Source organism: Aethalodelphis obliquidens, unplaced genomic scaffold (assembly GCF_003676395.1).
Source record: "Aethalodelphis obliquidens isolate GAN/ISIS:26980383/991018 unplaced genomic scaffold, ASM367639v1 scaffold53, whole genome shotgun sequence".
Lineage (NCBI taxonomy): Eukaryota > Metazoa > Chordata > Mammalia > Artiodactyla > Delphinidae > Aethalodelphis > Aethalodelphis obliquidens.
Window position 1 is genome coordinate 12,380,848 of NW_020837997.1, and position 22,298 is coordinate 12,403,145.

Consider the following 22,298-nt stretch of genomic DNA (forward strand, 5'->3'; position numbering starts at 1 on the left):
GACCCCAGAGCGGCCTGAATGTCACAAACCGGTGGGGAGTGGCTGGCTCTGGGGGAGAGGCTGCGGGGGCCACTCAGAGGCGGTCAGCAGGGGGCGCCAGGGTCCTTGAATTCATGCCCCCGTGATCCAGGCCAGTCCTTGCAGCCAGGCTGGTTCTGTTGGGAAGTGGAGGGTGGGCCCGGGGCTGGTGGTCTGAGCACATAGCGAGGCCTGGCCCGGGGTAGAGGGGGCGGCACCTCTGCCTGACAGATGGGCTTCCGGGGCCAGCAGGGACACTGCTGGCCCAGCACCCTCTGTGTGGGGAGGGCCGGGAGGCCCCAGGGAGGAAAGCAGCCTGGACCAGAGGGGTTGTGACACTGGGTGGGCCTGTGGGCCCAGGGGTCTTGAGAAGGAAGGGAGGTGAGGCTCTCTGCAGTGAGCAGCTGCCCACAACTGGTGGCGCACCCCATGCCCTCCCCGCAAGCCCGGGAAGATCCCCATCCTGGGCAGCCGGGGACAAGGGAGGCCAGAGCCCAGACCTGCCCTTGAGGAGCTTCTGTATGTCAGGGAGTGGACGACAGAGTGTAAGTGCATGTGGCCGTCACGGTGTGAAGGGTGGCGTGGGCCTTGGGAGAGGGCAGCTTGAGCCCAGGGCTGACGTGTCAGCAAGGGCCTGAGGGGGGCACGGACACACCCGGGCAGAGCTGGTGCTCCAGGCTGTGGACCCATGCAAAGGCCCTGGGGCAGGACTGTGCCTGGTGAGCTGGAGGAACAGCCAGGAGGCCCCTGTGTCTGGAGCAGAGTGAGCGAGGGGGAGAGAGGGAGGAGGGGAGGGCAGGGAGGAGACAGGGCAGGTCGTGCAGGGCCTTGGGGAGGACTTGGGCTGTTACCCCAGGAAGGAGGGCGGGACCCTGGAGGGCTGTGGGCAGAGAGGGGAAGGGCCACCCTTCCCCTTGGTGTGGAGACCTGGAAACAGGTGGGCAGGGGTGCAGCGACCAGGGAGGACGCCCTGCCCGGGCAGGCAATGACAGGACTGCGGCCACAAGCAGGTGGAAATGGTGAAAGGCAGGCAGGTTCTGGATTTCTTGTGAATGTTTTAACGTGTAGTAAAATGTGTGTAACGTTTTAAGGTGTAGAATCCTGTGGGTTTTAGTATATTTACTATGTTGTGCTGGCTACCACCATCTAATTCCAGAACATTCCATCACCCCCAAAAGAAGCCCCATCCCCATTATCAGTCACCCCCATCCCCTCCCAGCCCCTGACAACCATGAATCCACCCTCTGTGTCTGTGGATTTGCCTGTTCTGGACGTTTCCCATCAATGGAATCACACTTTTGTGTCCGGCTTCTCTCACTGAGCTTCGTGTTCTCCAGGTTGTGTCAGCGCGTCACCCCTTTCCGTGGCTAACGTTCCAGTGTGTGGAGGGACCCTGTGTTGGGTTTCTGTCCTGCAGTTGGTGGGCATTTGGGTTGCTTCCGCTCTTTGGCTGTTGTGGATCGTGCCACTGTGAACACGTGTGTGCAGATTCTCGCGCTGGACGTATTTTGGAAACAGATGGAGGACTGGACGGGGGTGGGGTGAGAAGGGAGGACCTGGGGGCTGCAGGGCTGCTGGCCTGAGCACCTGGAAGGGTAGGGCTGAGGTTGTGGAAAGGAAATTCAGAAGCTTCGTTGGGTTTGGAGGCCCCCATGCGGCTGTGTTGGGGGGCAGAGAAGAGGTGGGAGGGCTGAGCCCCAGGTCGGCCCTACCCAGATGAGCGCCCGCCTCCTTCTCCAGCCTCTGCTCTCCCGGCTCGGCCCCTCAGCTGGGGGAGAGGCAGTGGCCTGGATGGTGGCCAGCAGACCCAGCTGTTGCCAGGACTCCGGGCTGCCTTTGTAGCTGTCAACAATGGCCCCGCAGGCCTTGGAGGCAGGAGCCCCCGGGCACCCAGAGGCAGACATGCAGACCCTGAGGCAGGAGGCTGCCCGGCCCTACGTCCCCCGGGGGACCCTGGAAGTGAACCTCCCGGCATCTCTCTACAGGTGAGCACGTCCTTGCACCTGCACTGCCTCTTTGGGTTTGCTTCCCACCAGTGTGTTTCAGTCTCCATAAAGGTATGTGGGTGCTGCACCTGCTCCCTGCACCCTCCCCACCCACCTGCACCAGGCTTGGGACCTGGCAGGAGTGGTGGTTCACGCATGCAGGACACACACCCAGCCAGCCAGCAGAGCAGATAGGTTCCTGGGAGCCCTGCGCTGCTGGAACAACCCCACAAGAGGGCGGCCTCGAGCACAGAATTTACCTCTCCCAGCTCTGGGGGCCGGGAGCCCCAACACCAAGGTGTCAGCAGGGCTGGGGCCTTCTGAGGCCTTGAGGTAACATCTGCCCCGTGTCCCTCCTGGCTTCTGGGGGTGCTGGCAGTCCGTGGCGTCCCTTGTCTCGTGACCTCCCCTGACCGTGTAGATACCCCAGCCTCACCAGGGCTCCGCATTAGGGTTGCATTAGGGCCTCCCTGACCCGGCATGACCCTATTGTCTTAAGTTATGTCTTGAGTTACATCTGCTAAGACCCTATTTGTCTTAACTTAAGATGTCTTAAGTTACATCTGCTAAGACCCTATTTCCAAGTAAGGTCATGTTCTGAGATTCCGGGTGGACGTGAACTGGGGGGACACGTTCAACCCATTAGAGGACCCATTAATAAGCGTTAATAAACTATAATGGGTCACCATGCTGCTTTACAGGAAAGGCGAGTCAGTGCCCTTGCTGCTGTTCCATTTCCAAGAAAATTAAGTAAAAAAAAAAACTGCCACCACGATAGAAGTTCCCACAGGCGTGTGATGGGATGGAATGGCTCGTGCCTACACGCTGCTTCAATGAAGCAGAAACCAGTAAGAGTGGCGGCCCTGGTGGAGGGGACTGGCAGCTAGGTCAGGGAGACTCGCTGCTTTTTCCAGTACTTTTATTTATTTAAATGCCATTGGATTTCTTGATTCTACGTCAAAAAGGCATTCATTTATTAGGAGAAAAAAATGTTTTTCAGCCATAACGCGATGTTCTTTTATTAGTTTTTTTGAGGTGTAATTGACACAGAGACTCGCTTTTCATTGTGTGTTATTTTTGACTGTTTTAATTCCTTTTTACAAGCCAGGTGCATTTTGTAGTTTTGGTTCATTTTGTAGTTCAAAAGAGTGGGGCCTGCCAGACGGTCCCCAAACTCCCCTCCCTGCAAGTGGCAAAGCAGCCTGCGGCCACTTCCCAGAACTGACCAGGCCGAGCCCACCTCTTATGAAACACGTGGGTTTCTGGTCTTCCGTGTGGAGTGGGAACTCCAAGCAGGCACAGGGGAGAACGTTTTATCAGCAGCCCTGCTTGGACCATCTTGGGGCCACGGGCTCATTCCCTAGGGCATCTCCCTGGAGCAAGCTCGTCAGGTCAAAGCACGTGCCCATGTCTGTCTCTTGGGCAGTGGTGCTGTGAGGGTGTTCCCGAAGGATAGCTTTAGTTTTGATGGTATCTCATTGAGGTTTGATTTTTGCCATCGTTAGCATATTTCCACTTCCCTCTTTGCTCTGCCAGCCTCTGTTCCTTACACCATCCCTGCTGCCCCAGGGCCTTTGCACAAGCGGGAGTCTCCTCACATCACTGCCACCTCCTCAGGGGAGCCCTCCTGATGCTTTCAGCCTGGGACGGGCTCTGGCAACAGTGGCCCCTGGAACAGGCACTCCTGTGTAGCTGCAATAGTTTCTCCTTTAAATGTGAGCTTGCCTTCACTCCCCGCTGGCCCCCATAGCTGGGCGGGTGGCGATGGCACAAGGGTTCCCCGAAGGTCTCCCTGGGAGAATGGGCTCCCCATACACTTTCCCAGTGTCCCCAGCCCACGGCTCCCAGGCCAGACCAATGACGGTGAAACCTGCGCCACTCACTGAGCCATAGCTGAGACCACGTCCTCCTGGTGCACCTCCAGGCCAGGGGGGCTTCCTGGAGGAAAGGGCCTGCAGGTCTGGGAGGCTGGGCAAAGGACTTAGTAGAGGCAAGAAAAGATGAAATGTTTAGGAGGTCCTGGGGGTTGGGGAGGATGTGGCAGAGAGGAGGGGCTACAAGGGGTCAGCCTTCCGCCCTCTGCCAGCCTAGGTGGGAGGGTGTCCAGTACTGAAGGACAGACAAGGCCCCCCGCACCTCGGGCCAGGCTTCTGCATTCTGCACCCTCAGTGCTGGTGATGGGGATGAAGAGGCCCGGAGAGGGCAGGGGGGCTGAAAACTCAGTCTCTCTCCTCCCACCCCTGCCCTCAGCAATGACTACCTGTCCCAGGAGGGGCCCTGCCAGACACCGGCCATCAAGCAGGAGATGCGCTGGAAGTACACACCCATGGGACGCGACGCGGCCGGCCAGCTGTGGTACACGGGCCTGACCAACTCGGACTCTCGAGAAGCCTGGAACATGCTCCCTCGGGCTCTGGACAGCCCACACTTCGAGGCTTATGCCCGCAGGCACGGATGCCACAGCCCCCCCCCCCGCCCCGGGAGCGCAGCATGCCCAGCATGCCCTCGGGTGAGTGCCCAGCCCGGCCCTCCCTGACACCAGGCTCGCTTGCAGGGGAGGGTGAGGCCCACAGGTGCAGAGATGACCCCTGACCCCTACCCCACAGCCTACACCCAGCGTCTCCGGGAGACCGCCTGGTACGACCCCATCATCCCTGCGCAGTACAGGGGCCCCCGCACACAGTACGGGAGCATGCTATGGAAAGACAGACCCAACCGGGACGAGGAGTACGGTGAGCTTGGGCCAGGGGCAGGCGACCCAGGGGCTGGGGGCCAGGAGGCGGGGCCAGCCAGTGACCCGGGTCCTGGCCCCCCAGTGATCCACAGACACCAATTCGGGGTCAAGCCGCTGTGGCAGGCGTCTGACTACGGGCCATACCTGTCGGCGCCCCAGCGCCCACGCTACACCACCCAGAACTACCGGCAGTGGGACCTGGAACCCTGCTGCCCCTCCACCAACCAGCAGCCCCGGCTCGTCTACATGCCCAGTCACCGATAAAGATCTCGTGCTGCCCGGTGTGGCTCTTCAGGGACCCGGCGCCTCTCCCCCAAGGCATCTGTCCACCTCTGGGGCTGGGGCCTGGGGAGGTCAGGCAGCCAGATGAAGGGAGCTCTGAACCAGGACCCTAGTGACCAAGCTCCAGGGCAGAGTCAGACAGACGACCTCTCCTGCCCTCGGCTCCCTCTACCCCGGGCCCCAGGCCAAGGCACAGTCCTGGCCCCAGGCGGCTCTTTACTCACTGTCAGCAGTGGCCTGGGTGCAGGGAGCCGCACTCGGGGCCCCGGCGTGCTGAGCCTCACCATCGCCACGGGTAGGGTCTGGGCCCAGCCCCCTAACCCTGAGGCTGGGGCTCCTGGCAGGCTCCGCGATGGCTCTGTCCTCCAGGGCCTGGCGGCACCCGGTAGTAGCACCCAGGAGACCCTAGGCTGGCCGGGGCTGAGCTCGGGGCAGGCCCAGCACCCAGGAGCCTCACATCCGGCCCCCACACAACACAGGGCACCCCGAATCATCCAGACAGCTGGGGGTGGGTTAGAGTCAGGATTGGGGTACCCCAGACCCACAAGGACCCCACCAGCCCCTGAATACCAGAGGGCCTAGCTCGGTGTCCCCACCCTAGCGGGGAGAAGCTGCTGGTATCCTGCCCACCAAGCCCCACCTGACCCCCCCGCAGCCAGGCAGGGATGGGACAGACGCAGGAGTGGGATCAGAGCAGCAAAGGGGCCGCTTGCAGGCCTTGTAGGGCAGCGAGCGTTCACAGTCGCGGTTAATTTACAAAGGGTAAAGGACCATGGGGCGGTGTCAAGGTTGGGCTCCAGGGTGCCCTGCAAGAGAAGGGGGTGGAAGTGGGGTTAGGGAGGGCGGGGCCTGTCCTGGCCCAGACCTACACACCCATGGCTGGTTTGGGGCTTTTGTGGGGTGGCGGGGCCTGCAACTCACAGCTCCGAAGGCGGACGGGCCAGACCAGGAGACTGCACAGAGCCAGGGTGGCGGCCACGCCCACGCCACCCGTCACGGCCACCATCACCCAATGGTAGAAGGCCACGCAGGCTTTGCAGCAGAGCTCTGAGCTGGGGGCAGGGGAAGGGCAGAAGGGGGGTGAGCAGACGCCTGTCGGTACCTTCCAGCCCCAGCCTGTACCTCCTGCTCCTCCCATCTCAGCCGGGGCACCCCATCTTTCCCCGCACTCAGGCCAGGACCAAGTGGTTGCCCTCAACCCCCTCCTCCCCTCCAACAGCTGATACTTAAGTCAGTAAGGTCAGCTCTGCCTTCCAAGTCTACCCCAGACTGCCCATTTCTCCTTCCTCAGGATCCAGCCCCGTCACCACCTGCCCCCCCCACCATCCTAGTCCCCTCCCTGTTCCCACCCTCCCTTCCCTGTCTGTCCTCCCCGCAGTAGCCGCCAGAGGGCGCCTGTGAGCACCTGACTCAGACCCCGCCCCTTCTGCTCACAGCCCTCCAGGGGCCCACCTCCCTTGGGGCAAAAACCCAAGTCCTCTTGTGGCCCACAAGGCCCTGCACGACCCATCCCCTCCCTGCCCTCCCCTCCTCCCTCTCTCCACCTCGCTCACTGTGCTCTAGCCACAAGGGCCTCGTTGCTGTCCTTCCACCATGCCAGGCACAGTCCTGCCCCAGGGCCTTTGCACAAGGATGCTCCTCCCCATACGCCTAGAACTCCCTGACATCCTCCAGGTCTTGGGTCCCACGTCACCTCAAGGCAGCCCTTCCTGACTTCTCGCCCCAGTCAGGCCTCCCCAAGTGGTGTCCTTCACACCCTTTGTACACATTTATTCATGAGATGATTCATGTGGCTCGTGTTGTCCCCAGCTCCATGAGGACAGAGGACCAGGCCAGCTTTCAGTCCCAAATCCTGGGCTTCTACAGGGTGCAAACTCAGGTCTAGAACCATCTGGGGCTGGAACCCTAGGTTCTGAGGGTCTGAATTACAGGGATTCCAGGCTCTCCCTCTGCCCTGTCTGCTCACATCCCCCCGATCCATCTGTGTGTCCTCAGCACCCGGCCCAGGACAGACTGTTGGCTCAGTAAATAAATGGGTGCTCGAGGTGGGGAATAACCTGGTCTCCCTGGCTGTGAGGCCACCGGGGCGGGGTCTTCTGTTCTCATGGAATTAGCAGACCTGGGGCAGCGCCTGGGGCACAGCACGGCCTCAGCACAGCTCATTAAACGCAAGAACAAATGGATAGGGGTACTCACGAGCAGGGGTGCAGGCTCTGGATGGCCATGACTGCCAGCCCATTGGCCACCTTGTCCAAGAAGCTCATGGCGCCATACACGAAGGCTCCGCTGTGCTGGGGGGGCACGAGCAGGGGGTAAGCATCCCAGGCCTCGGCCCTGGTCCCCAACCCCAACCCGCACTGGCTCAGCGGCCCTACCGTATGGGGGCCGATGAGGTCAGCTGTCATGGCCAGCGAGGTGACGAGGATGGTGGCACAGCCCATGCCCAGCAGCACAGCCACCACATACACAGCCACACCCAGCTCATCTGCCAGTGCCACCCAGGCTGCGAAGGCCAGGATCACCAGGAGGCCCACAAAGTAGGTCATCTGCAGAGAGCCCGGCCCAGCATCAGGCCCACCTCGCTGGGCAGCCCTGAGCCTGGCACTTGCCCTTTCTGATCTTCAGTCCGGCCCCCAACCCCAGCAAAGGCGGGGCTTTGAGTTGGGTTATCCCTAAGGAGCCCCCAGCTCTGACCTCAGAGGATTCTGAGCCTCAGAGGTGCTCCGAGCTCCAGGGAGCAGATGTTCTAGGGCTATGCTGTTACAGCTGCCACTAGAGGTGGGCGGCTACTTGGGTCTCAACGCAACCCAATTAAAAGGAAACAAAATGAAGCATTCAGTTCCTCAGTCACGCCGGCCACCCTCTGGCTCCCACGCTGGGCCGTGGTCTGGAGTCGCCCAGGTTGCACAAGGCACACTACCCTCTGCCCGGCCTACTCACATTCCTCCCGATGCACTTGTTGACGGGCTTCAGAAGGAAGGAGGAGAGGAAGCCGCTGAGGTACATCACCAGTGGGATGGTGGCGATGAACTTCTGTTGGGGCAGAGTGGGCACAGGCGTGTGAGGAGTGGCTCATCAGGCTCAGGGCCCCGCACCCCCGCCACCCGGCTGGCTCACCTTAGGCAGGTTGAGGGAGTAGGTGAGGTACATGGCCATGTATGTCTGGGACAGGTTCACAATGAGCCTCGTGCTCATGTACAGCGAGCCTACCTGTAAACAGAGGGACGGGTCAGAGGGGGCCCTCCTCTACTCCCATAAGCGGGGAGCACTGGGGGCCAACGGGAGTAACCCTGCAGCTGGCACCCGATCCATTAGCAGTGACTGCCTAGCTGGTCAGGTGGAGAAGAGAGCAGTGACATTAGTAGTGTCTGTCCTGGGTGTGGCTGGAGAAGGGGCTACGTTTTGCTCCAATGTCTGCCATCCCTGCCTGCAGCCGCACAGAGTAAGGGCCTGGTGGGAGAGGGGCATCAACCACAACAGCCTCTGCCCCTGTGACATACCTGATAAAAGGCTGGCTCCCGAAGCCAGTGTTTCCAGAGCAGCAAGGGCCGGGCAGTAGCAGGGGCCAACAGAGGGCTGTGTTCATCTGGCTCCTCCACCTGCCGCCGGCGCCCCTCCCTGGTGCCCAGGTGGAACAGCAGTGAGAAGACAGCTCCAACGCCCACCACCAACAGCGAGAGGTTCTGGGGACCGGGCAGGAGAGGGGTCAGCAGCGACTCTCGGCCCAAGCCCTGAGTTCAGGGCCTTGGGGTTGTCCCACCCGGGCAGCAGCCAGCCTTGGCCCACCCCAGGCCCCAGCTCACCCGGAACACCGGCACATCTTGGACCCCCAGCTGGTCATAGACATCCTGGGTGGACCCCATGTGGGGAGAGCCCTGCAGGTGGAGCAGAAGCCAGGCAGCCCCATAGACGGTGATGCTGGCCACCACGGTGAAGGCGTACCTGCCAGGGCACAGGCAAGGCCTCAGCAGGGCAGCCCGGGAGCCACGCAACCACTTATTCCCCAGGCAGGCGTACAGTCAGAGCGTCTGGGGAACCTCCGGCCAGGTGATTTCAGCCACCAACACACTGGGTAGCCCAGGAAAGCTTCTGCTGGCCTCAGTTTCCCCAGCTTGCACGTATCTGATTTCTCTGGCCCAAGACCCCACCGTGAGGTCCCATCTGCCTGGGGCCTGAATGTAGAGACTCAGCAAAGCAGGGCCAAGTCAGGCCTGCAACCCAGAAGCCTGAGAACCCAAGATACTCAGAAATCCTGGGCTTCAGCTGGGCAAGGGCTCCATGGTCTAGAGTCATCCGAGTCCAGTCCTGCCTGCAGCCCCAGAGCCATGGCCTGCCTAGGGCCCTGGCCGGGGTGAGGAGCCTCTGGATCTCACCAGGAGTCCACTTCCCTTTCTGAAAGTGAGAACAAGAACACCCGCAGAAGTCAAGGCGAAAATGACACGAGGCAGGCGGTAAAGCACTTGCGGGTAGAAAGCGCCCAGAGGTTGGCCTCTACCGGGCCCAGCCTGTCCCCCTCAGCTGGGGCCCTCGGGGGCCCCAGGCATTGAGCAACCCCCGCCGTTAGTGCCCGCAGCTCTCGGCCGTAATGGGGAACTGGGCTCAGACAGGCAGGGCCCTCATGACGAGCGCTTATGCCCGCACGGCCACCTTCACGTGTGACGTCCCTCCTGCCGAGAACTGTCATCTGATCCCTGGTCCCACTGCACACGCCCCACTCTGCTCCAACCCTGTCCCTGGGCACATGACAACCTCTCGGACTTGTGAGAATTCAAGATCTTCTGCGTGACGGGCCCAGAACTGTGCCCAGCCCACAGCAAGCGTTCCATAAGTGCCCCTGCTACCATCACATGCAGAATCACCTCCTTCAGCACCTCAAGCAAGAAACGGACGCGCTGGGCGCCAGCTGTACCCACGTGTGGGAGGCGGGATTCTAAGATGGTCCAGACATTCCCATGGCCTGCCTCCCTGCCCCCTCTAACCCCCTCCCCTTGGGGAACAGGACGTGTGAATGTGATGGGACGTCAAGCCCGTGTTAGGTAACTGTCTGTGGCAAAGGTAAAGGGATTTTGTGGATGTGAGTAAGGGAGATTATCCTGAGTGGGCCTGACCTAATCAGGCGACCCTCAGAAAGTGGGCTCACACCACCCCTGAGATGAGAGACTCGTGCTGGCCTCGAAGAAGCAGCAAGTCCCTATGACTTCTTTTCTTGGCCGTGCCGCGCAGCGTGCAGGATCTCAGTTCCCCGACCAGGGATCAAACCCATGCCCCTGCAGTGGAAGCGCAGAGTCCTAACCATTGGACAGCCAGGGAAGTCCCCACCCCCAAGACTTCTAAATCTATAAGAAGACAAACACTGCCAACAATGACAAGAGCAGGGCAGAGGGACCCCAAGCCTCAGATGACGCCCCAACCCTAGCCGACACCTTGACTGCAGCCTCAAGACTAACGCTGAGAACCCAGCTAAGCTAAGCCAGACTCCTGACCCACAGAAACCAGGAGGTGGTCAATGGGTGCTGTTTGAAGTTGCTAACTTGGTGCTCATTTGTCACGCAGCAATGGCTGAATAACACACTAATGTACAGATGCCCACGCTGGGGCAGAGTCCCAGAGCCGCACAGCCAAGCAGAGCCCAGACGTGGGAGGGTGGCCCTGGGCCCCCCGCCGTGCCTGCTCTTCGCACGCCTGCCCGCCCTGCCCCGAAGGTTGCACCTGAGAGCCGTGAGCTCCACCTTCTCGTGGTCGTTGGTGACGAGCTCCGGGATGAGGCTGAGGTGGGCAATCTGTGTAGCAGCCCAGCCGAACTGGAAAATCACGATGAAGGGCCCGTAGTAGAGGAGGGCAACCCACTCAGGCGTGGTGGCGTTGCAGCCCAGGCAGGGGCTGAAGATGAAGGGGAAGGACAGCAGGACGCAGATAGTGCCTGTGGACAAGCAGAGCGGGGAGGGCACATTGCAGGGTCTTCCCACGCTGGCCCAGGGCTCCCCAGGTGAGCGGGTGGGGACAAAACCGAGACATGGAAAAGGTTAGAGACCCCCTCCACAAACACACACACAACAAAGTCACACAGTGAGTGGGTGTCAGCAGCCCGGGGCTCCCCAGGCTTACAGCCCCTGTGACAGATGGGGAACTAAGGCCGAGAGATCTGGGGCCCCCCCTGAGGACACACAGCCCAACAGGACAGAGGGGCTGGGCCTCCCAGTCCAGGCCCTAGGCCCCTCGTGTGTGATGGGGGAACTGACACAGAGCCGGCCACATGCTGTAACCATGCAGGGGCAGGGCCAGATGACAGGGGCCAAGAATGGGCTCTTGCCATGCCGGCTCAGGGCTCGCCAAGTTTGCCCCCTTGGTGACAGCTGGGGAAACAAGCCGAGCCTAAGGCCACGCAGCAGGTTGAAAGGGCGCTGTGGAGGTCCCCTGGGGAACTGCCCACCACAGATGCGCCACTTACCCCATCACTTCCCCTTCCCGCCTCACCCACGGAGGGGGCCTTTTCCTCCCAGCTCCTACCAGGCGTCCCGTGGGGCTGCCAGGAGTCAGGAGGCCCAGGTGCCTCTCCCTGGAAAACACTCATACCTCAGAACAAGCACAAGTTCTCCCCGAGGTCCCAAAGGGGCCTGCACCACCCGCCCTGACCCATCCCCTCCTCCCTCTCTCCCCCTCGCTCACTCTGCTCCAGCCACTCGGGCCTCCTCCCTGTTCTTTCTGCTCCAGGGCCTTTGCACAGGCTGTCCCCTCTGCCTGGAATGCTTTTCCCATGACATCTTAGCAAGGCGCACTCCTCTTCATCCCTCCAGGACTCAACTAAAATGCCACCTCCTCAAAGAAGCCCCCCTGACCAGCCCAGTCACCAGCAGTCCCCTCCCCACTCTGACACCCTCTGTCTGAACCCTGCTTTCTCTCCTTCATACCCCTTTGCACACACAGGAATTCTTTTGTCTCTCTGTGTGGGGGGTGGGTAACAGGTCTCTCCAAGTCACTTCTGTGTCCCTGGCACCCAATATAGAGTCTGGCACATCAAGATCTTTTGAATGAGTGAATAATAATAATAGTGGCCTCTATTTAAAACAGCCCAAAGAGGTAAATGTTATTATTAAACCAACCCATTTCCTGATGAGTAAACTGAGGCCCACTGAGTGAGCTGCAGAGCTGCGAGGCCAGCCTGCTGGACTCAGCCATGCTCCTTCCCTCCAGCCCTCCACCCTTCTCCTCCCATCCCAGAGCGCCTGGAGCCAGACTTCCTTCCTCCCCACCAGGCCCCGGAGGTGACCTCATCCCCCAGACCCTGGGCCCACCCCAACAGTTCAGGGACTGGGAAATGAAACCAAAACCACGCTTGGTATTTCTCTGGAACTGGTGCCTGGAAGAGGCACCCCAGGCAGATTCCTGGTGGCCTGGAGGCCACCCCGGGGCCAGACAGGAACTGTAGACTCTGGTCAAAAGAATGTGCAGCCCTGGCCGGACGGACTGTACCCTGCTGCTGCCCAGGACACGTTAACCATTGTCAGGGCCAGGCTGCCTGGCTGGGGGACTTTGGGCAAGTGACTGCCTCTCTGGGCCTCCGTTTCCAGGAAAGGGAGCTAATAAAAATACCTCACAAAATTGGCATGAGAATTAAGAGTTAATGTGTGAAATCGGAAGCTCCTACTTCTTTGCGCCACTTCCTGTCTCAGCAACTTCAAAGCCATGAGATGTCACACCTTTGCAAAAGCTGTTTCAACTACTTGGAATGCCCCCCTACACACATACACTCCTGTTCGTCCTTCAAAGCCCCAAAGCTAATGTCCCCTCCTCCAGAGCTCTGCTTCTTCCTATGAAGCCCAGTCTACCCACCTGCCCAGCCTGGACCCGACAGGAGTGTCCATGTCTGGCTTTCTGGGTCCTCTCTGCGCTAGACGGGGAACCCCGAGGGCTTGTTAAGGGAAAGAATGAGTCTGTCCCCACCACCCACAGACTTGGGTAGAAAAGAGAAGTGAGCACTGAGGCCGAGGTGACCTTCACTCAAGTCACCTTATCAGGCATCACAAGGGGCCACCCTGGCTTCCTCTCTCCACGGATCTTCCTGGATCTCTGCATATGCAGGGAGAGGGCACAGGTGGAGGCCCTGGTATCTGGTTGGGGCACCCATCATAAGCTGAAGGCATAAACACAAAGCCTTCAGTGTACTGACAAAGGTGCCTCCACTACCCTAACCTCCCCTCTGCAAGGGGACTCAGCGTCTCCCCCTGGGGTCAGGTGGGGCCGTCGCTGAACCTCAGCCCCCCACCTACAAAACGGGAAGACAGGCTGTTACGAGGTCCCACCTCAGGGCCTTTGCACGTGCAGCGTCCACTGCCAGGCAAACCTACCTGTGGCTGACTCCATCTCCTTAGAAGGGGCTCACCTGTCTGCCCCAGAGAAAACAGCCCTCACATCTCTCTGACCCAAGAACTACCTTTTTTGTGTGTCAACGGGTCTACTCAACTATTATGAACAAAACTGCATTTGATACTCTGGGCTCAGCTCTGTAAGCAATCCCAACCACAGCCCGCAGAGGGATACCTCTGTCTAGGGTCTGAGTCACATGCCTCTCCCTGCTCCCGCCACGCCCCCGCACCCGGGCTGCTAGCCTAATGTGACCCAAGAACAGCCTGTGCATCCTCAGTGTCTAAGAAACTGAAATCCAGCCCCTAAGCCACGGCCACAGCAACGCCAGCCACTTGCAGGCAACTTGGAGATCTGTTGTACCTTGCAAAAAATGTCCCTCATGAGGGCCAAGGCAAATCACTGCCTCCTCAGTCATTGTTCCCAAGGGCAAGGAGATACCAGCCGGCCCTCCTGGTTTCTGGAAAGCTGCCGCCCAGAATTCCCAGAAGCGGGCAGGATTCCTGGTTCTGCCTCCTTAAATGCCCGGCATGCCCCAAGCGCCAGGATGCGGCGGGTACTTCTGCCAGCGAAAGAACAGCAGGCAAAGTGGCCAGGGCTAATCTCAGGGCCCAGGGTCCGGGCGGGCAGAGAAGGGATGCCAGGAGCCGGGCCTTATCATGGGTGTGCACCGGGCAGGGTGCCCCGGCCCCCGTGGGACCCACCTCCTCCCCTCACCAACAGCCCTCTAGTCCAGGTAACCCCCTCATAACAAACAGAGGGTGACCCCATTACCTGCTCTGCAGATCCCCATCCCATCAGCCGGACAAGCACAGAACCCCGACCCTTCTGGCTCACCCGGTCCCCAACCCAGTTCCCAGGACAGCTCCCCAAAGCCACCAAGTGCCAGGTTGCCCGAGATGAGTGAGGGGATGGATGCACAAAGTGCACTGGGGGAACAGACAGCCAGAGGGGACTCTAGGCAGCCTGACTCAAGAGTTGTCCTGGGTGGTCACCCTGATACAGATGAAGTCAGGCCAGACCAGATAGACTGACAGAGGAGGCGCGGGCAGTAGACCCAACCCAGAGAGGGTTCAGGGTGCCCCGGAGGATCAGACAAAGAAAAGTGACACTGGACGGTCACACGAACAGTCAGACGGAGGAGGCTCCGCGGGTCGGCCGGCAGCCATGCGACAGACAAACAGAAGGGGTACTGGGCAGTTAAGCAGACAGATGGGAAGGCTCATGGGTTGGGCAATTAGAGAGGACGGAGCAGTGGGACAGAGGGGGTAGGTTCGGGCTCTGAGCCAGGCAGTCGGATGGGGGAGTCCGGACCGGGGCTTACCGACCAGGTGCCAGGCCTTGCGCGGGCCGAAGCGGGCGCAGCGGCCTGCGGCGCGGTCAACCTCGAAGCCCACGAGGGGCGTGCACAGCCCGTCGGCCACCTGACCGAGCAGCAGCAGCAGGCCGGCGCCGCGCGAGCTGTAGGCGCGCACCGAGTGCAGGTAGAGCAGCAGGTAGGTGAACCACATGGACGCGCAGAGGTCGTTGAGGAAATGGCCCACGGCGTAGCTCAGCCGCGCAACGAGGGATAGCGGCCGCGGGGGCGCCCCCGCTCCGGCCGCCGGGGGCCCCGGGCCCATGGCGGCGCTCCGGGCTCGGCCCGTCCGTCCAGTGCCGGCAGACGGGACCCCCGGCCCGGGCTGCCCGCGCCCCGCTCTCCCTGCTTCGCTGTCCTCTCCCGCCCCGCCCACCCCGCCGAGCGCTTTTGCGGCGACAAAGCCGGTGGACCCGAGACTAGCTCGGGCGGGGCGGGGAATCCCGGGAGCGGCGTCCGCGTCCGCCAATCGGGGCCGCGGGCCAGGGACGGAAAGCCAATCATCACGAAGAGAGGCGTGGTCGCGGGGTTAGCCCGGCCTCGACGCCCGGCACCGACGGGGCTGCTGGGTCCTAGCGCCCGACGATTTCACAGTGGTTTGCGGACCCCTACCACGGAGGTGGGGGGCGACGCCAAGGGCACCCCTAATCACATCCCCGTCTCCAAGCCCGCGCCATCTCAGCCTGACTGCAAATTTACGAGGCCTGCCTGCTGGAGGCCGGGGCAGACGGGGTGAGTTCGGGGCGTGGGTGGGTGGAAGAGAGGTCTGAGTCCGACCTCGCCTCTCTTGGGGCCCGGTGATTTCCCGACGCGGTGAGACCCAATCGGATGCAGAGAGGACGCATTGGTTCTAATTATTTAGTTATTAACGATAATAATGGGGATAATCAGAATTCTAACACCAGCTGGTATTTAATGAGCGCTGACTGTGCCGAGCGCCCCACGTGGATTTTCTCATCCCACTAGAGCAGGAGGCGGGGCAAATCTCCGATTTCACAGGCGACAAACCCGCCCAGAGAGGGGACGCAGGTGCTCTGGGGCGCACAGTGAGTCAAGTGCATGCGACTCTGAGGCCTGTGCTCTGGACCCCTCCCCATCCTCCTTCCAACAGCCCTCCCACGATTGGGTCACCACGCAAGCAGTTTCAAGTTCCTCCAAGCGTAGGGTGCAGCTCCCCCGGCCTCCGGGCCTCCAACAGCAGTGGAGGCCTGCACTCCACTGCACTCGAGCCAGAGTCACGGGATCCAGCCCCAGCCCCACCCCCACCCCCTCCTAGCTCTTCCGGCTGGGACGAATCCATTTCGGGGGGCCTCAGTCTCCCGAGCTCTAGAATGGGTATAATGTATGTTTAAAAGGATATAAGCTTTATCTTTTTTTTTTTTTTTTTTTTGGCCTCACCGCGCGGCAGGTAGGATCTTAATTCCCTGACCAGGGATGGAACCCGCGCCCCCTGCAGTGGAAGCGAGGAGTCTTAACCACTGGACTAGCAGGGAAGTCCTTTAAGCGTTCTCTCAATATTCTCAGCCAGAAAGGCTTTCCAGCACCCTCTCCTCCCCCCTTGGTTATTACTCCGGGTTCCACAGTGTCCTGGGCTGCCCCCATCACAACCCTGACACCTCCTCCTTTCCCTGCCCCAATTGTAACTGTCTCCCCCACTGGACCATGATCCCTGTGAAGGCAGGAACCAGGTCCCTCTCAGTCACTGCGTTGTCCCCAGCGATGCCTGGCACATAGTAGGAACTCAAGAAACATCTGTCAAACGACTGAATGGTGGACATACAGGCAGAGAATCAGAAATGCAGACAGAAATTGGGAAACAGAGGGGAACCCACTTATAAATTTGAAGCCCAGGCAACCCAAGGGGTGCCTGGCCCAGACGCCCACACTGACGCAGACCACCCACAATTCTTTCATGAAAAGGAGCCTGAAAAACTGGTGTGGATGGGGAATAGTGGCTCCAAGAGATATAGCCTAGCAGGGGAAGAAAGGAGATAAGGGGTAGACCCAGATCTTTGATAAATGGATTAGGAGAGATAAGAACCACAAGTCTTTCCTCCCTGCTGGGTATGCTCCCCTTCGATGATTTCTCCGAAGGAAATGGAAGACGACTTTTAAAATTACTAGCCTAGGGACTCCCCTGGTAGTCCAGTGGCTGAGACTCTGCAGAGTTCCCAGTGCAGGGAGCCGAGGTTCGATCCCTGGTCAGGGAACTAGATCCCACATGCTGCAACTAAGAGTTCGCATGCTGCAACTAAAAATAGATCCTGCATACCGCAACTAAGACTCAGTGCAGCCAAATAAATATTAAAAAAAAATACTAGGCTAAGCTTTTCATTTGCATTCCTCCTCTCCTTTCACCCCTCAACACTTCACACCCATTTTTTTTAAAGTCTTTATTGAACTTGTTACAATATTGCTTCTGTTCTTTTTTTAAATATATATAAACGTATTTATTTTTGGCTGCGCTGGGTCTTTGTTGCTGCATGCGGGCTTTCTCTAGTTGCGGCGAGCGGGGGCTACTCTTCGTTGTTGCGGTGCTCGGGCTTCTCATTGTGGTGGCTTCTCTTGTTGTGGAGCACGGGCTCTAGGCGCGCGGGCTTCAGTAGTTGCGGCACGTGGGCTCAGTTGTTGCGGCTCGCAGGCTCTAGAGCACAGGCTCAGTAGCTGTGGCGCACGGGCTTAGTCGCTCCGCGGCATGTGGGATCTTCCCGGACCAGGGCATGAACCTGTGTCGCCTGCATTGGCAGGTGGATTCTTAACCCCTGTGCCACCAGGGAAGTCGCCACACCCACTTTACAGATGAGAAAACTGAGGCTCAGACAGACGTCCCTTGCCAGAGGGCAAGCAGCTAACAAGAGGCGGATTCAAGTTTCCAACTGAGCTCCCTGTGACTTCCAATACCTTTGAGTTATTTATTCACTGGCAGGAGAGAGCCCACCTGGAGGGAAAGGTGGCTCAGTTTTCCCTCTTATCCGCCTCCTGTGTGGGTCAGGAACACAAGACGTCATCCCCGCAGCCCCTTGGGGCAGATGCAGCAGGGGAACGAGGGGATGTTTGGCAGAGGCACCAGCACATCTCTGATCTCCGGGTCCTTGCGCTGTTAGAGTCAGCTAGTATTTCCTGGCCTTGACTCTGTGGGGAAGGCAGGAACAAAGCTGATTCTGACCCTGGGGGAGCCAGGGAGCTGCCTCCGGAGCATCATCATTCATTCATTCATGAACTCATTCATTCATTCATGAACTCATTCATTCATTCATGAACTCATTCATTCAGTGGATCTGGTCTCAGGCTGAGCAATTGTGGACCCCCAGAGCTTCTGAAGCCCCTCGTCTTAAGGTGAGGGGGGCGGAGCCACACCCTCCGAGCCCCCCGTGGTCAGTGCTGGGGCTGGAAGAATCAGACCAAAAGGGTGATTAAGTGGCAGAGGAGTTGGGACATTACCCCCAGGTCACTGGAGCCACAGTAGAGTTTTTAGAAGCGGGGAGGGTCAGATAAAACGTCTGTGGGGGTGAGGGTGAGGGCGGTTTATTCCAAAGCAGGCCTCAGCTGCATGGGTGGGACACCAGTGGAGGGCATACATGACCCGAATGAGAGGCAGACTTGCTGGGAAGATCAGAGAAGGCCATTGCCTAGGGGAAGGAATGACAGGAAGGAGAGATAAATGCCCAGCCCTCAGAGAAGGACAGACAGGCTTGTGGTCAGGAGAGATCTGGACATCCTTTGATGCCCCCAGAGCATCCCCAGCCCCCTCAGACGCGCCAGAACCGCGTCTCCCCTCCTCCCAGCTGGAGATCAGATGTCCCGGTGGCCGCTGTCCAGCCTCCGGAGAGGTGCTTGCTTTGATCTTCTTCTGACCCAGGTCAAAATGGGGGACGGGGGGGCACTCAGAGAGGGAGGGTTTGGATGGAGGCTCAGAAGAGATTTCCTTAGATCCGATCCCTGGGTGGCTTGCAGAGCCCACAGCCAAGACCAAACCCAGGCAGTTTCATGCAAGCCACTCAGTTTCCCTTTCTGTGAAATGGAGGTGAGAGAAGCAACTCTGAATAGGGTTCTTGGGAGGTCTTAGGGAGATCAGACACGTAAAGAACTTCTTGGGCCCTGGAACGGGGTTTCTCAAGCTGGCCAGTATTGACAGTTGGCCCTGGATTGTTCTCTGTGGTGAGGGCTGGCCTGGGCATTGCAGCATCTCTGGTCCCCACCCACCCCCGGCCCCAGTCGTGAAAACCAGCTGGGGCTCAGCGCCACCTCCCTGAGCTCCTGAGGGTCCAGCAGCAGTGGGGGTGCCCCCTCCTCAGAGGTCTGAGACCCCCGTCTCCACACCCCTTCGTTGCGGCAGCTGATACCTCTGTGTTTCCCTTTTGCCTCCTCGGCCCTTCGATGCCGATGAAAGCAATCCCCTGTATTAAATTCACTCTGTAAAAAAGCCTGAGCAGGGCTGATCTATCCTGGGAGCACCGACAACACCCTGATCCTTCCTGGGGGTGGAGAGAAGTTGAACCACCCTATGCTGGCAAATAAGCATTAAAAACATAAACGGGGGACTTCCCTGGTGGTCCAGTGGTCAAGACTCTGACTTCCAACTCAGGGGGAGCAGGTTCAATCCCTGGTCGGGGAGCTGAGATCCCACATGCCTCGCTGCCAAAAAACCAAAACATAAAACAGAAGCAGTATTGTAACAAATTGAATAAAGACTTTAAAAATGGTCCACATCAAAAAAATCTTTAAAAAAGTAAATGGGGGACTTCCCTGGCGGTCCAGTGGTTAAGACTCCGTGCTCCCAATTCAGGAGGCACAGGGTCGACCCCTGGTCCTGGTCGGGGAACTAAGGTCCCACATGAGCACGGCATGGCCAAAAAAAAATAAAAATAAACGGGAGGCACCACACCCCAGTAATTTCATGTCTTCCTACCTACCCTGGAAAAGCCAACCAGGGACATCAGACAGCAGGTTGAGAACGTTTGAAGCAGGGGCTGCAATACAGTCATATCGAGAAAAACCAGAACCTGCGTCAGCCAGGGCTCATTAAACAGGCGGTGATGCGGTCCTGCTGTGGAATGTTACCCAGCGCCAGAGGGAACGAGGCACTGCTCCGGACCTCACATATAAAACCACTGGGAGAAAGGCTATGAACTCTTAGTTTGCAGGGGATGTTCACAGCATGAAGGCCATGTGATCCCAAAAAGCAAGATGTGAGCTCACATTCCTTATAGGAATACATTCACACTCGTGTGTGTGTGTGTGTGTGTGTGTGTGTGTGCGCGCGCACGCACGTGTTGTGTGTTTTTGGGTTTTTTTTTTTAATTAATTTATTTATTTGGCTGTGCAGGGTCTTAGTTGTGGCACACGGGATCTTCGTTGCCACACACGGGATCTTTGGTTGGGGCATGTGGGATCTAGTTCCCTGACCAGGGATCAAACCCGGGCCCCCTGCATTGGCAGCATGGAGTCTTAACCACTGGACGGCCAGGGAAGTCCTGCACGTGTTGTGTTTTGCACTGTGTCTCCCCAACATTCCTAGGTGAAAGTCCTAACCCCCAGGACCTCAGAATGTGACCTTATTTGGAGATAGAGTCACTGCAGATGTAATGATGTAATGATGAGTCACAGCTGGAGCAGAGTGGGCCCTAGTACTATATGACCGGTGACCTTAGAAAAAGGGGAAATTTGGACACAGACACATACGCACAGGGAACGTCATGTGCGCATGAAGGCAGAGATGCCGTGATGCTTCTATAAGTCAAGGCGTGCCGCAGATTGCCAGGGACCCCCGGAAGCTGGGAGAGCACACAGAGCATGGGACAGACTCACGGCCTCAGAAGGAACCAGTCCTGACCAAGCCCTTGATCTTGGACTTCTGGCCCCCAGAACTGTAGCCCTAGGAGACTCATAGAGTGCGTGCGTGCGTGCGTGCGTGTCTAGGAGAAGTTTTGCTAAGAAATGTAACAAGCTGACAATGGAGAGTACGGTGGAGGTACGGTGGCCTTCATACACTACTTTAATTTTGTACAAATGAAATGAATTTGTACATTATTTGCATAATAAAATTAATTTTGTAAACAAAGACATTTAAGCCATCCTTAACAGATCTCATATTTCTAGGACCACAAATCGGGATACTCTTCCTGATTTCGTACTTTAAAAATTTCCAAATGGAGCATAGAAATGAATGCAAAGAAACTAGCATGAAATTATATGACATTAGACAGCTAGAGTTCCTGGTTTTACTGAGAGCTAGGACTTGAGAGAACTTTCTTACTAAGAAAAACCTATTTATAATTTGGGGGCAAAAGGATCTGCTTTTAGATAAACGTATGAAGGATGTAAAGTCAAACAGCAGAAATGCTACTTCTTACATGCTTGTTGGGGGGTGGTGTGTGTCTGGATTGCATGCACTGGACTGAATGCAATGCAGTTTGGACCCAAGACACTTTTGTTTTTTCTAGAAAATACCCACACAGCAAGGAATTTGTATCGATGCCAAAGAGCTCCAAACTTCTTTCAAAATCAACCACAGTAGGGACTTCCCTGGTGGCACAGTGGTTAAGAATCCACCTGCCAATGCAGGAGACACGGGTTCGAGACTTGGTGCGGGAAGATCCCACATGCCGCGGAGCAACTAAGCCCGTGAGCCACAACTACTGAGCCCGCGAGCCACAGCTACTGAGCCTGCGTGCCACAACTACTGAAGAGAAGCCACCGCAATGAGAAGCCCGCACACTGCAACGAAGAGTAGCCCCTGCTCGCCGCAACTACAGAAAGCCCGCACAACAACAAAGACCCGATGCAGCAAAAAATAAATAAAATAAATTTTAAAAAATCAACCTCAATAAATTGGAATGTTGGGATTGACATACACACTACTATTTATAAAACAGATAACTAATAAGAACCTACTGTATAGCACAGGGAATTCTACTCAATCCTCTGTAATGGCCTATATGGGGAAAGAATCTAAAAAAGAATGCCTATATGTATATGTATAACAGATTCACTTTGCTGTACACCTGAAACTAATACAACATTGTAAATCAACTCTACTCCAATAAAAATTTTAAAAATCAACCTCAAAACCGTTCATTTCTTTTTGATACACAGGAAGACCCCTAAATTCCTTGTGTGGTACCTTGGGAGTGGAAGGACAGTTTCTATGCCAACACCAGCCTTGTCAATCAAGCCAAAGAGGCGGGGCTCGGAGGGTAGGTCTTCCCCTGTCTTCTAGCTTGGAATTCTCACCTAGATATGCTAGTTTCTAACCCAGGAGAGAGGCAAGCGAGAGTGGGAAGTGCCACATCGGATTAAGCAACAGAGCAGGATGTGGAATCTGGGTCTGTCAAGATCCCGGGGAACTACTCATCTTCCTCAGCCCTGGGCTGGCTCTTCGAAATACAGGTTCATTGGGATTTAATTCACACACCAGATAATGCACCCATTTAAAGTGTACAGTTGCGTGGGTTTTAGTATATTTAAAGAGTTATGCAACCATCACCGCAGTATAATTTTGGAACATTTTGAGCACCCCCAAAAGAAACCCGTGCCCATTAGCAATTACTCTCCATTGCCC

The 22,298-nt window shown here is 57.8% G+C and overlaps 2 protein-coding genes across 9 annotated transcripts; one reads left to right on the plus strand and one right to left on the minus strand.

Annotated features, from left to right (window-relative positions):
• The first annotated feature begins 78 nt into the window (after positions 1–78).
• TEKTIP1 (tektin bundle interacting protein 1) lies at positions 79–5,038 on the plus strand. Of its 3 annotated transcripts, XM_027085582.1 has the most exons (4): positions 79–2,003; positions 4,254–4,465; positions 4,583–4,735; positions 4,820–5,038. In XM_027085582.1, the coding sequence occupies exons 1-4, from the start codon at positions 1,870–1,872 to the stop codon at positions 4,999–5,001; spliced, it is 681 nt and encodes a 226-aa protein (XP_026941383.1). In that variant the 5' UTR covers positions 79–1,869; the 3' UTR covers positions 5,002–5,038. The 3 variants fall into 3 exon arrangements, 2 of the variants coding, with proteins under 2 accessions (XP_026941383.1, XP_026941382.1); XM_027085581.1 differs by having other exon boundaries at positions 4,254–4,512; positions 4,610–5,038; XR_003428415.1 differs by lacking the exons at positions 79–2,003; positions 4,583–4,735; positions 4,820–5,038 and adding an exon at positions 2,010–3,718 and having other exon boundaries at positions 4,254–4,367.
• Positions 3,098–15,120, minus strand: MFSD12 (major facilitator superfamily domain containing 12). Of its 6 annotated transcripts, none has more exons than XM_027085572.1 (9): positions 14,705–15,117; positions 10,729–10,939; positions 8,823–8,961; positions 8,520–8,702; positions 8,137–8,229; positions 7,960–8,052; positions 7,395–7,565; positions 7,216–7,310; positions 3,098–5,825 (listed from the first exon to the last, which is right to left on the minus strand). In XM_027085572.1, exons 1-9 carry the CDS (start codon positions 15,000–15,002, stop codon positions 5,768–5,770), a joined length of 1,341 nt encoding a protein of 446 aa, XP_026941373.1. In that variant the 5' UTR covers positions 15,003–15,117; the 3' UTR covers positions 3,098–5,767. The 6 variants fall into 6 exon arrangements, with proteins under 6 accessions (XP_026941373.1, XP_026941371.1, XP_026941370.1 ...); XM_027085570.1 differs by having other exon boundaries at positions 3,098–6,071; XM_027085569.1 differs by adding an exon at positions 5,941–6,071 and having other exon boundaries at positions 7,216–7,565; positions 14,705–15,116.
• Between the last annotated feature and the right edge of the window lie 7,178 nt (positions 15,121–22,298).

Excerpts from the sequence above, each read along its gene's own strand:
- TEKTIP1 (XM_027085582.1), top strand. The coding sequence starts at position 1,870 with ATGGCCCCGCAGGCCTTGGAGGCAGGAGCCCCCGGGCACCCAGAGGCA. Across the intron at positions 4,466-4,582 it reads CCGCAGGCACGGATGCCACA|AGATGACCCCTGACCCCTAC; the intron begins GCCCCCCCCCCC and ends CCACAGGTGCAG. Across the intron at positions 4,736-4,819 it reads CAACCGGGACGAGGAGTACG|TGATCCACAGACACCAATTC; the intron begins GTGAGCTTGGGC and ends CTGGCCCCCCAG.
- MFSD12 (XM_027085568.1), bottom strand. The coding sequence starts at position 15,002 with ATGGGCCCGGGGCCCCCGGCGGCCGGAGCGGGGGCGCCCCCGCGGCCG. Across the intron at positions 8,053-8,136 it reads ACTCCCTCAACCTGCCTAAG|AAGTTCATCGCCACCATCCC; the intron begins GTGAGCCAGCCG and ends CTGCCCCAACAG. Across the intron at positions 7,566-7,959 it reads ACAAGTGCATCGGGAGGAAT|ATGACCTACTTTGTGGGCCT; the intron begins GTGAGTAGGCCG and ends GGCTCTCTGCAG.